Here is a 12,287-nt window from a genome sequence, read left to right on the forward strand (position 1 = left end):
AATTATTTCATTTCAGTTTTTTAAACTGCTCAAATATAGGGCATGGCTTAAAAGCATTTCATAAAAATGTTTAAAAAGTTTTAGTGGATTACAAGTTAAATATTAACAAACCATCACATAAAGATCCAAATAGTTATTAAAATTATTGTCTACATTAATTCACTATGCCAAACAAAACATGTAACAAATCTGTATTTGTCAATGATTAGGCCACATCCATTCTACTGTGTTCAGTAAAAAGGCCCCACAATCTAGAAGAAGAACAATTCAAAAGTGGGAATTAACCCAGTTGGTGAAGTGACTCAAAACCTCATCCCTATCCAAAGAGGAAGAGTTGAAGGAAGTCAGGAAGTTTTAGCCAGAGGGAAAAAAAGCCCTGGAGGAGGAGGAGGAGGAGGAGGAGGAGGAGGAGGAGGAGGAGGGAATTTGATAGCTGTTTTCAATTTTTTGAAAACCTGTCATGTGGAAGAAGGATTAGATTCTTTCTGTTTGGCTCAAGAGGGCAAAACTAAAACTAAAAGGTGAAAATTACAGGAAGACAGATTTTCATTCAACATAAGGAAGTTACTAACAATCCAAGTTGTCTGAAAGCGGAATGGGCTACCTTGGAAGGTATAATGAGTTCCTCATCACAGAAAGCACTGAAGTGGAAAGTGACAGTTTCAGGATTTTGTAGAAGGGATTCTTACTTGGACTATAAAAGGTTGTACTAGATGACCTCTAAGCTCCCTTTGAACTCTAAAATTCTGATTCTATAATTAAATGTTCCCTCTCTTTTTCACACTAAGCCAAAGGTAGATATTAAGCTTTAGCTTTAAAGTAAGGGATAGCATTATGGCAGTTTTGGCTGTGAACCAGACATTTAAAAAAAAGAAAAGATGGAAATGTTTCTACCCTACATTCCCCAAGTATCCCTTTTACACAATCCAAGAACCAGGCTCACATTTCAACTATGAATACCAATTAAAAGGACTAAGAAATTACTTTCTTTAGTTAGTAAGCTTGACAAATTTGGGCTCTTTGAAGTGAAAGCCACTCTAAATAGAAATCAGCCTTCATTCCTATACATTCTTTTTGTGAACAGCTAATAAAAAAATGTGGCGGGGATATTCTAATCTTGTATACATAATATATATATATATATATACATATACATATGTATACATACATAAACACTGGAACAATGAGCGGATTGATTTTGTGACCTTGACATGTGTTTCTAAGACAAGTATGCCATGCTCTTTGTAACATCTGTTTAACGTTACCTAAAGACCCTGGCAAGCTAGTCAATCACCCTGCTATGGCTTAGTGATGCTGCTTCTACATCCTTTTTTCTGGAGATGGATAAAGCCTTGGTTGTCCCTATGAAACTGAATCTGGAACTCCCATACACACATAGGCACATCTGTAAGCTTACAAACAGAATTTTCTTGATATTTAAGCCTAAAGGATAGTTTTAGCAACCTGAAAATAAGAGCAATGAAGTTTGCTTGAGGGGAACACTGCCAAACATAGCCTGGGACTGCAATGATTTTTGTCAATTTACCTTAGTGCATCATAGGCTGGTTTTTTTGCTTTGTTTTTTTTTTGTTTTGTTTTAAATCTTTATTTTCTCTCTTAGAATCAATATCAAGTATCAAATCAAAGGCAGAAAAGCAGCAAGGGCTAAGCAACTGGGATTAAATGACTTGCCCAGGATCACACAGATATCAAGTGTCTGAGACCCAGGTCTTCTGGGCATAGCTCTCTATCCACTGACCCATTTAGCTGCTCCAATAGGTTGATGTTTATGGGATCTTTAATGATGTGTCTCCCAAGAAATGAACCTTTCAGTTAATTTGCACCTCTCCATTCAGAAGTTGCCTATGGATTCTATTTAAAGAATTGAATGCCTTTAAAGAATTGATTTCCTTTTTAAAAAAAATTACAATTGTAGCCATTTCAGTGCAGGGGTAGAAGAGCTGGAAAGTTTGGTAAGCAGCATTGTGATTTATATGGATAATCGATAGAAAAATAAGAATAGCCAGTTTAATTAAAAAATCCTTCCATTAGCCATATGCCTGCAATTCTCATTCATGTTGGACCTTGCAGTATAAACATGTCCTATTGTGTATCCATAATTATCTGTTCATTCATGCCTTTTCTGAAGTTTGATTCTCAGGAAGATGAAAAATTACTTCAAGCAGCAGAGAAGTTTCATGTCGAATGTGCCCTGAAATTTCCAAAACGGCAATGCCTTACCACTGTAATCAATTTACGAGGGAAAACTGTTTTTATCACACGTTATCTCAAGCCTTTAAATCCACCCCAGGAGCTTCTAGACATGTACCCTGATAATCCACAAGCTACAGCAGTAAGTATTGAATTTCTAAGCAACATTCTTGCTAACTGAGAATAAGACATTTCAATTTCACTTCAAGAAATCTATGTGGTCAGAGGGGATAGTCTTTACCCCCAAGAGGAGAACCTGAAGGGTTGCCAAAAGTCACCGTGTAGTTATTTTACTCAGGAGATCATGATTTGACAGAAATTAATATTACTATTTTTACATTAATCTTATCAAGCATAAAATTGTAGAACAACTTAGAAGTCATTAGGGAGGGCAGGTACGTGACTCAGTGGATAGAGCCACTTTGGAAGGACCTGGGTTCAAATCTGGCCTCAGATACTTCCTAGCTTGTGATCCTGGGCAAGACACTTAAACCCTATGGCCTACTTTTTACCACCCTTCTGCCTTGGAACCAATATATAGTATTGATTCTAAGAAGGAAAGTATGAGTTTTTTTTTTTTTTAAATTATCTGGTACAGTTTCTATGAAAGGCATGAATCCTCCTTCAGTGTTCCTGACAAGTGATCCAGATAATTCTTGACTGTCTCTAGGAGCACAGGAGTTCACTTCATGAGAAGCTTTTTTCTATCCTTTTAAGGAGTCCTTCCCGAGGGGGAACTGAAATTGCCTGCATTCATTCTAGTTCTTCCTTCTGGAATCAAGCAAATATACAAATCCTGTCCCTATCTCCAAGGCATCCCATCTAGAGTTTCAAAATTCAAATAGACCAGAAGCAATCTGTCCAAGCTTTCCTTGTTCAGAGTAATGGAAATTAAACCAAGTTTTAGCCCCAGCTCTAGGACAAATTGATTTGTGGTAACTGGAGCAAGTCTCTGACTGCTTTAGGTTTCCTCCCTTGGGAAGTGAGGATTGAAATGAATACGGCAAGAGCAGAGACTAGGACTTTCAGCTCCCTCAGCCTGACACTGTTTCTCTTTTAATACAACTTCGCACAAGTTTTGGTGGCCATGATACAATGTTTATTCATATGGAGTTTACAAGCCAATAAAACCCAATTTTTTTTCCACATGAACTCGTCTAACCATTTCACCCTATGATGTTCTGCCCAAATTGCATCTTGCTTAAAGGCAGAGTAGATGTCTATGCACAGAACTACAAGTGACTAAGACCAGTAGGTCTTTGCCTTTGGCAAAGACAAAATTTAGAAGGTACACATGCTTTCTTCTCTGGGCCATGCTTTCTCTGGTATCCCATGGTTCTCTGCCTCATACGATCTGGCAATATAGAAAGCTTGACATATCCAAGAGAGGCTTTCTCTCCATTGGTTACACTCTAGGTGAGTCTCTCTCTCCCTAGAAATATCACAAACTCCCTCTGCTCACCCTACAATGGCTTACCCCAGCTGCAAAAATTGCAAGATATTACTCTAATTCATGGATATAGTTTTAGGTGAGGTTCCCTGAAAGGATGTACAGGATCAGGAGACAACCACATGAGTGATATCACCACCACAAAGTCTGATATTCCCCAAACTGGGCTATGCATATCCTTTTTTTTTACCAGAAAGTATTTACTCACCATTATTCAGTACAATAACCCATAGCGGGGTCTCCAGATAAACTGAGACTTTTAAACTAGAGAAATCTTTCTAACTTGTGAAGTGAGTGTTAGGACTCACTTAATAAATTCATACCCTTCTCTTACCAGTTCTGTGACAAAAAGGAATAAGAATTTGGTGCATATGGCACATTTCTGACACACTGATGACTATGGAGTCATAAATACTGCCATTTAACACATTCTTTCATCCTGTTTTTATTAACATGACTTAAAAAAAAAACAAACCCTTACCTTCCTTCTTGGAATCAATACTGTGAATTGGTTCTAAGGCAGAAGAATGGTAAGGGCTAGGCAATGGGGGTCAAGTGACTTGCCCAAGGTCACACAACTGGGAAGTATCTGAGACCAGACTTGAACCTAGGACCTCCCATCTCTAGGCCTGGCTCTCAATCGGCTGAGCTACCCAGCTGCCCCCTTAACATGACTTTTTGAACCCAAGTGCTTTCAAAATTTCTCTCTCTTGAGAAAATTATCTTATTACCTATGGCTTAACATGTAAGTAACTTTTCTTTAATAACCCTTAACTTTCTGTCCTAAAAACAACTCTAAGACAGAAGAGAAGGGCAAAGGCTAGGCAAATGGCGTTAAGTGCTTGCCCAGGGTCACATAGCTAGGAAGTGTCTGAAGACAGATTTGAATACAACTCCTCCCTGACTCCAGAATATTAACTTTTTTAGACCTGGATTATGTCAGGCAACTTTTTACCTATCTTAGTTTTATATCATTTGCTAATTTGATAAGGAAGATGGAAAAGTATATAAAATAGGACAACGAGTTTTGACTTTGATTCCTGGGCAGAATGCAGAAGCTAGAACTAAAAGGATGGTTGATAAACATCCAGAAAAGGAAGCAATAATCACCAAGAGCCAGAATGGTTTCATTAAAAACAAATCCCACCAGACTAATTTCATATAATTTTTATTCCCAATAATTGCCCAAACTGGTAGATCAAGATAATGCTGTTGATAAACTTTTTCTAGATTTTAGCAAAGACTTTTAAAATCTGTATCATTGTACACAAGGGAAAGTGATATATGTTGGTCATATTATGTAGTTAGGCTGATTTATAACTGAATCAATTTTAAAAAGTTATTAATGGTTTGATGTCAATCACATAATGCTACAGGGGTAAATAGTTGGCCCAATATTATTTAACATTTTTACCAGTTACTTGAACAAAAGCATAGATAGCATCCCTATCCAATCTGCATATAACACAAAACAAGGAAAGCTAGTTAACCTATTAGATGACAGTTAAACTCCAAAAAGATCTCAACAGTCCAGAACTAAATACACAGTATGTACAGCAGCATTTTTATAGGGGTGATAGAACTCTTAAGAGTTGGACAAGATTTGGATTTAAATCTTGCCTCTAGCACTGACAAATTACTTAATCTCTCCCCGTTTCCTCATCTATAAAACTGGAATGATACAACTTTATTACCTTCCTTAGAGGCAATGTAGAGTATAAAAAGCTAGCTATGGGGTCAGGAAGATCTGAGCTCAACTCTTGCCTGTTATATACTGTATTACCCTGGACAAGTCACCAAGACTTACAGGAAACTGGAAAATTATAAATTGTAAAGATTTCATTATGCATTGGTAGCAAAATCCCTCAATGATGAAATTAAGGACCTGGTTAAGAAAAAAAAAAACAACATACCTGACAATTTCATCATAAGAATCAAATGAGATAAAGAATCTAAAAATTCTTGAAATACTTAAAATATTGCAATACTTAAAACTGAAATGCCAAAAAGTTTTGTAATACTTAAAAATGATGGGTATTAAAAATGTCGGCCATTGTAAAGTATCCTTTCTCTTATACTCTGCTCATCTTAGAAACACCATCAAAAAAGTAAATTAAGTTAGAGTCGCATAACCAGCACTTGAAGCGAAATGGGAATCACCATTTTCATTTCTAAATGTTCACAAACCATATGGAATTTTGCCAGAAATTGAAGTCAACTTCACCAGCCTGGATTTTGCAGACTCTACCTTTTCTCCTTTTTTGATAATCTCACTGTATTTCTCATGTTCTCCATGATAACATCAAACACCACAATAGCCCCTGAGGAATTGCAGCTGCCAGTTTTTTCAATACCTTAGGATGAAATGTATCTAAGTCTAATAATTTAAAGGTACTCAGGGCAGCCAGGCACCTCTTCCCTGTTCACATTATCTTGGATTTCAGTTCCTTGTTAATCGATTTTGTTCTGTAGGCGGTAACTATTTTATGATTTTAAAACTTTTTAAAAATACACAGCTTCCCAGTACCTTTGAATTTGTCTTCAAGATCTCTTCAGTGTTGGGTAAAATATCTAGACTATATTTAAAAGCATTACTTAGCCTCCTACACTCCAAGGTATGTAACAGCATCTTGTTACACTCCTTAGTCTCACCACATATATCCTGTCACCAAATCCTGCTATTTCTGCCTTGCAAATATCCCTCAGATCTAAGTATCTTCTCTAGACTCACACAGCCATCACTTTAAATCAGATCCTCATCATTACTTTCCCAGATTATTGCAACAGTTTCCTAACCACTGTGACTCAAGTCTCTATCTATGCAGTCCATCCTACATACTGTCACCAAAGTGTGTCAATATAGATCAGATTGTATCCTTCATAGTTATGCAATTATATAGTCCATTAGATGATAAGCTCTTCAAGGACAGAGACTCTTTTGTTTCTTTTTTGCATCCCCACAGTGTAGCATGTAGTAGGCACCTAGTAAATATTTGCCAATTGGAGCAGTGAGGTAGCACCGTGGATAGAGTGTCAAGCCTGGAATTCGGTTCATTTCTGGCCTCAAACACATCCTAGCTGTGTGACCTTGGTCAAGTCACTTGGCCCCTAATAGAGAGACTTGTCATATTTGTACAATTAGTCTACCTCTGACTACAACCAGACTTGAATGTAAGTCTTTTGATCCCAGATTCCATGTCCTTCTTCATCATTATCATCAGCTGGCATTACTACATCACTTTAAGGTTTACAAAGCAGTTTACATTTAATTTCCATTTAATCTTCAGAATAATCTTAGGAGGGCGGTGCAGTTATTAAACACATTTTACTGATGAGAAAACTAAGCTAAACAGATTAAGTGACTTGTCCCATCTAACAGTAATGGGTTTCTGAGGTAGGAGTTTAATTCAGGTCTTCCAGATTCCAAGACCAATACTCTAACCTTAGACAGGTAAGATATTTTGAGATCATCTCTTCAAATGTCCCTCTTCCTTGATTGATTGAAGCGAAATGGGAATCACCATACATAATCAGTGATGAGGTACATATTAAGCACTTAATATACTCCAGGCACTGTACTGAAATAAGAACTAGGACTACAAATGCAAGAAAGATAGTCCCTGCCTTCAAGGAGCTTCCATCCTAATGAGGGAAGATGACACATAAAAAAGAAGCCAGAAGTGGATAGGGTAGAGTTAGTGGAGACCACAAGCTTTGGAGATGGCCAAGAAGTGATATAGAGACCTTTTCCAGGCAAAATAAAGGGAATTGTCACCTATCAGAACCCAGATGTTCCCAGGGTCAGATACCAGGGTTCCAGTGGGAAGAGAATGGGGAGGTTGAGGGACTGAAGTCAGAGAGCAGACAGCATGATTTAGGTTTGGTCAAGAAATGATGTGGAATGGAAATAGGTTCTCAACAACGATACATGTATCAGCTCCAGGAGGACAGAGGGAAGAGAGAGGGGGGGGGAACATGGATCATGTAACCATGGAAAAATATTCTAAATTAAAAAAAAAAAAGAAATAATGTGGAAAACTGATTCTCAACAAAATTTAAGGTGAAAGCAGACCTTTAAAATGAAAGCTCACCTGCCGGAACCCAACGTACGTTGTCCCAGGGTTAGGCTCCAAGGTTCTGATGGGAGGGGGATGAAGAGGTCAAAGGTAGTGGCCAGCATGCAAGTGGTATAGTTTGGAAATAATTTATCTGGCATAAAGCCTACCAAATACAAAATCTTCACATTTTTTGTCATTCTGTAGGAGCTAGTGGCCAGATACGTTGCTTTGATTCCTTTTCTGCCTGACAGTGTTTCATTTACTGGAATCTGTGATTTATGGAGTACATCAGATGTAAGTAAAGACAATTTTTCATTCTTCCTCATATATTTGCCATTTCAAATCTGTTATCTAGACTTGCAAACACAAAATATTTATTAAATACCTACCACTGTGCCTTATACATAGTTGGTTCTAAAAAATAGATAACATATTATAATCTATATTGTTATTAGAATATTACATATTATATAATTTATATTATATATAATTTTAGTATTATTGTTAGTGCTTATTATATTGTTTATATTTTATATAAAATATGTTTATTATTATTTTATATATGTGTAATTATATTAAATAGGTAGCATTTACTTAGCACTTAAAGGCTTGCAAAACAATTTACAAAATTGTCTTATTTCATCCTCACCTCTACATCCATACCTATGCAAGGTACATGTGATTATCCCAATTTTATAGATGAGGAAACTAAGGCAGAGAGAGGTCAAGAGACTTGCAAAAAGTTACATAGCTAATAAGTGTCTGATTAAACATTCTTTCTCTTTATCCATTGTGAACTACCTAGTAGCCTGGAAGAGACTCTGAGGCTAACTCAGATCTGCCACTTGACATAGGAATCTACATAGCATTAAATACCATCTGGAAGCACATGTAGGCCAATTGCCCATCATCTTTTTTTTTTCCCGCAGTATTGTGACCAATTACTGACCTTGCGTCCTTCATTGTCCATTCACAAATCCATTCTTCTTTGAGCTTCAAAATCATTAGGAGGCTCTTCAACCTCTTACTACCCACTGATCCTTATGACACTTCAAAGTGGTCTTGCACCCTTTGTTCCAGGGGGCACTGAGAGAGAGTCAGCTCTTCCCTAGGCATTCTGGAGATGAAGCATCTAGAATCGTTAGCATGTGGTTTTCAGCAGACAGAATAATGCTTATTCACTGCATGCAATGTACTTCCTTTAAATACCAAAAACCTGTGTCTCCCACAATCTCCTGTGATTCAGCTGCCATCTCAATACACGATTCCTTATTAGGTACAAACCAGAGAGTTCAAGAATAAAGGCATTTCCGTGAAATCATTGAGGTGTTACACAATATATTTTGAAAACATCCAGATTGGTCATGTTAGGGATCCCAGTTTCTTTTTACCTAAAACGTTTTCAAAGCATATATTTTCTCAAAGTCAAATTTAACCTCTGAGGCTTGTCTTTTTTCTTTTTTTCTTTAACCCTTACCTTCCGTCTTGGAGTCAATACTGTGTCTTGGCTCCAAGGCAGAAGAGTGGTAAGAGCTAGGCAATGGGGGTCAAGTGACTTGCCCAGGGTCACACAGCTGGGAAGTATCTAAGGCCAGATTTGAACCTAGGACCTCCCATCTCTAGGCCTGACTCTCAATCCACTGAGCCACCCATCTGCCCCCACTTGTCTTTTATCTTATCTCTTTACTGTAATCACACACCCCTAAGTGCCACCATCCATATCAGTGGGGTACTTCATTCCCAACTAGTGTGATTTCTTCATTAACTGTGCTAAGCTGGATGTCAACTTTTCGCTGAGGATTTTAAAATTAAGGCATTTATTCTAAGACAATTTTTTTTAATGGAAGTCTGAAAGTAAGAGCTTGCCAAAATGAATAAGCAGCCAGTCTATGAGTCAAAATATGTCTTTGTTTCTTAGCAATTTCTTGATCTTCTGGCGGGAGATGAAGAAGAGCATGCGGTGCTATTGTGTAATTACTTTCTGGCCCTGGGTAAAAAAGCCTGGCTTGTGATGGGCAGTGCTATTCCTGAGGTAAGATCATTTGTATTTCCCAGAGTCACAGTTGGATGGGTCCTCAGAAGCCTTTCATGAAATGTGTAACCCCTCTAAAACATCCCCAAAGTAGTCAAGGTTGAAATTTAAGTAACAGATCTAATCATGGGCAGACTTCTCTTCCATAAACATACAGAGCTGCTTATTGGAAAGTGGCGAAATGACCTGTGGTTGGGCTCGGGATGACAGACTTTATCTTACTTAATGACAATGAATGTTGTGTTTAAAGAAAAAACTGCAGAGAGTTTGGTCACTGCTGGTGGCTGCTCTCAGCTCATTTCACCAATCCATAGTGCCGGCACACCTCATGTAACTATTATTTTTAAGTGAACATTCCAGTTGATAAATTGTCCTTAAGAACTGAATGGTATGATAGTTTAAGAGAAGTTAAAGATATTTAGTTCATGGATGCCCCATCATATCTCAATTCATCATCATCAATACCATTTATTCAACACCATTATTCAATACCAAATTCTAAGAATTTGATGAATTTTCTATGTAAGTAGAAAATTCTTTTTCTATATAAATAGAAAATTCCTCAAATTCTTAGAATTTTATTTACATTTGTGAATATTGTTGACATGATATTTGCAGAAAAGTCTGAGGTGTTTCCTCTTAGACCCAAGAAAAGACTAATAGTTATATAAGGCAGTCATTAGTAACTTTTATCAGCTCAGATCACAGGTGAGTGCCACCTAGGCAGTTGGAAAGGAGCCATTGGGCAAAATTGGATTGTTTGTTTTACTCTCCGGAACTGGTTAACAATAGGGTCAGACAATGTGAAAAGACTTCTGACGGGATGCTCTCCACCTCCAGAGAAAGAACTGTTGGAGTCATCTTTCACATCCGTGTATTTTTGGTTTTATTTTGAGGGTTTGGTTTCATGTGACAACAAAATTTTTTTAAAATAGAGTCAGAACTCTATTAAGAAAAGGAAAGAGCAGGGTTATTGGTCTAGGAGGATGCTAGTGAGTGGAGGAAACAGAGGTCACAGTGAAGACAAGGTTTACTTTTCTATTCTTTCTACATGTTCTCAGCTATAATGGGTTTAATTATCATCTCTGTGCCTACCAATCTCTATAGCCAGTCCTAGTTATCCCCTGAGCTCCAGTCCCACATTACCAGTTGCTATTGAACATTTCTTTTCTTTTTTTTTAAACCTTTACTTTCTATCTTGGTATCAATTCTAAGACAGAAGAGTGGCAAAAGATAGACAATGGGGTTTAGTATCTGACTTACTGTCTTTCTCTCCTTCTAATTCCTACCTTTATATTTAAGAGGACTTTAGTCTACCTGAAAATCTGCTCTCTTTTTTCTAAAACCTTACTTTCTTAAATTTTTTGGTTTGAGGACCCTTTTATGTTCTTAAAATTACTGAGGACCTCCCAAAAGGCTTTTGTTTATGTAGGTTATATATACCAATATTTTCTGTGTCAGCAAAGGAGATCGGGAGATTTCAGTATTTAAGAGAGGATCTTGGGGGCAGCTAGATGGTTTAAGAGCTAGATCTAGAGATGGGAGGTCCTGGGTTAAATCTGGCCTCAGACACTTCCTAGCTGTGTGACCCTGGGCAAGTCACTTAATGGCCATTGCCTAGCCCTTACTGCTCTTCTGCCTTGGAACTGATGCTGCATATCACTTCTATGATTGAAGGTAAAGAGGGGAGAGGGAGAGGGAGAGACAGACAGACAGACAGAGAGAGAGACAGAGAGAGAGAGAGACAGAGACAGAGACAGACAGAGAGAGAGAGAGAGAGAGAGAGAGAGAGAGAGACAGAGAGACAGACAGACAGAGAGAGAGAGAAAGAGAGACAGAGAGAGAAAGAGAGACAGAGACAGAGACAGACAGAGACAGAGAGACAGAGACAGAGAGAGACAGAGACAGAGAGACAGAGAGTGAGAGACACAAAGAGACAGAGAGACACAGAGAGACAGTGTATCTTGAGGTACACTAAAATCCCCTTAATATAAAGGTAGGAATTAAGGAGAGAAAGACAGTGAAGTACTAAACTCCTGAGAAAAGAGGCTAGTCTTGCTGACAAAAATATCATCAGTCTTAACCTTAGATCATTACTTTTAGCTGAGGATTAATAGCTGTTCAATCTACATAGAGCTTTATAGTATACAAAGACCTTTCCCCCACCAATAATAATAACCCTCTGAAGTACACAGTGCAAATACAGCTCTCCCTGGAAGGCTCCATTGAATTATTGAGCAGATGTGCATTTTTCTATTGTTGCAGATTGAAACCTATTAATAGTTGATTTTTTAAAAAAATTCTTCGGAGGTTCACTTTGTAATTAGTTTCTCTGCACTTAGCTGGGTTGGTCCCTCAGAAGACAAATACAATTTATCATGGGATTTGTGCCCAAAATGTTGCATGCTTAGTAAAATGTGGCAGAGCTTAGACTTCAGTAGTAAAATCTTCAAGTATCTAGAGTCATTTCTACTCATGATGAAATGATAAAAGAAGGCTAGAATGGAGGGATTCAAGCATTATAATCCAAATTTTC

At 37.6% G+C, this 12,287-nt stretch overlaps 1 protein-coding gene and 1 long non-coding RNA gene across 4 annotated transcripts in view; one reads left to right on the forward strand and one right to left on the reverse strand.

The window, feature by feature from the left end:
• Positions 1–9,644, reverse strand: part of LOC130455041 (uncharacterized) — a 40,183-nt gene extending 30,539 nt beyond the window's left edge. For both annotated transcript variants that reach the window (XR_008912833.1, XR_008912834.1), the window contains exon 1: positions 8,669–9,644. This is a non-coding gene — a long non-coding RNA (uncharacterized LOC130455041). The remainder of the gene's footprint in view (positions 1–8,668) is intronic.
• Positions 1–12,287, forward strand: part of CC2D2A (coiled-coil and C2 domain containing 2A) — a 144,654-nt gene that overhangs the window by 121,022 nt on the left and 11,345 nt on the right. For both annotated transcript variants that reach the window (XM_007496714.3, XM_007496716.3), the window contains 3 exons: positions 2,150–2,353; positions 7,924–8,013; positions 9,638–9,751. In XM_007496714.3, coding sequence (XP_007496776.2) covers positions 2,150–2,353; positions 7,924–8,013; positions 9,638–9,751 — 408 coding nt within the window. The remainder of the gene's footprint in view (positions 1–2,149; positions 2,354–7,923; positions 8,014–9,637; positions 9,752–12,287) is intronic.

The sequence above is a fragment of the Monodelphis domestica genome, chromosome 6, assembly GCF_027887165.1.
Source record: "Monodelphis domestica isolate mMonDom1 chromosome 6, mMonDom1.pri, whole genome shotgun sequence".
Lineage (NCBI taxonomy): Eukaryota > Metazoa > Chordata > Mammalia > Didelphimorphia > Didelphidae > Monodelphis > Monodelphis domestica.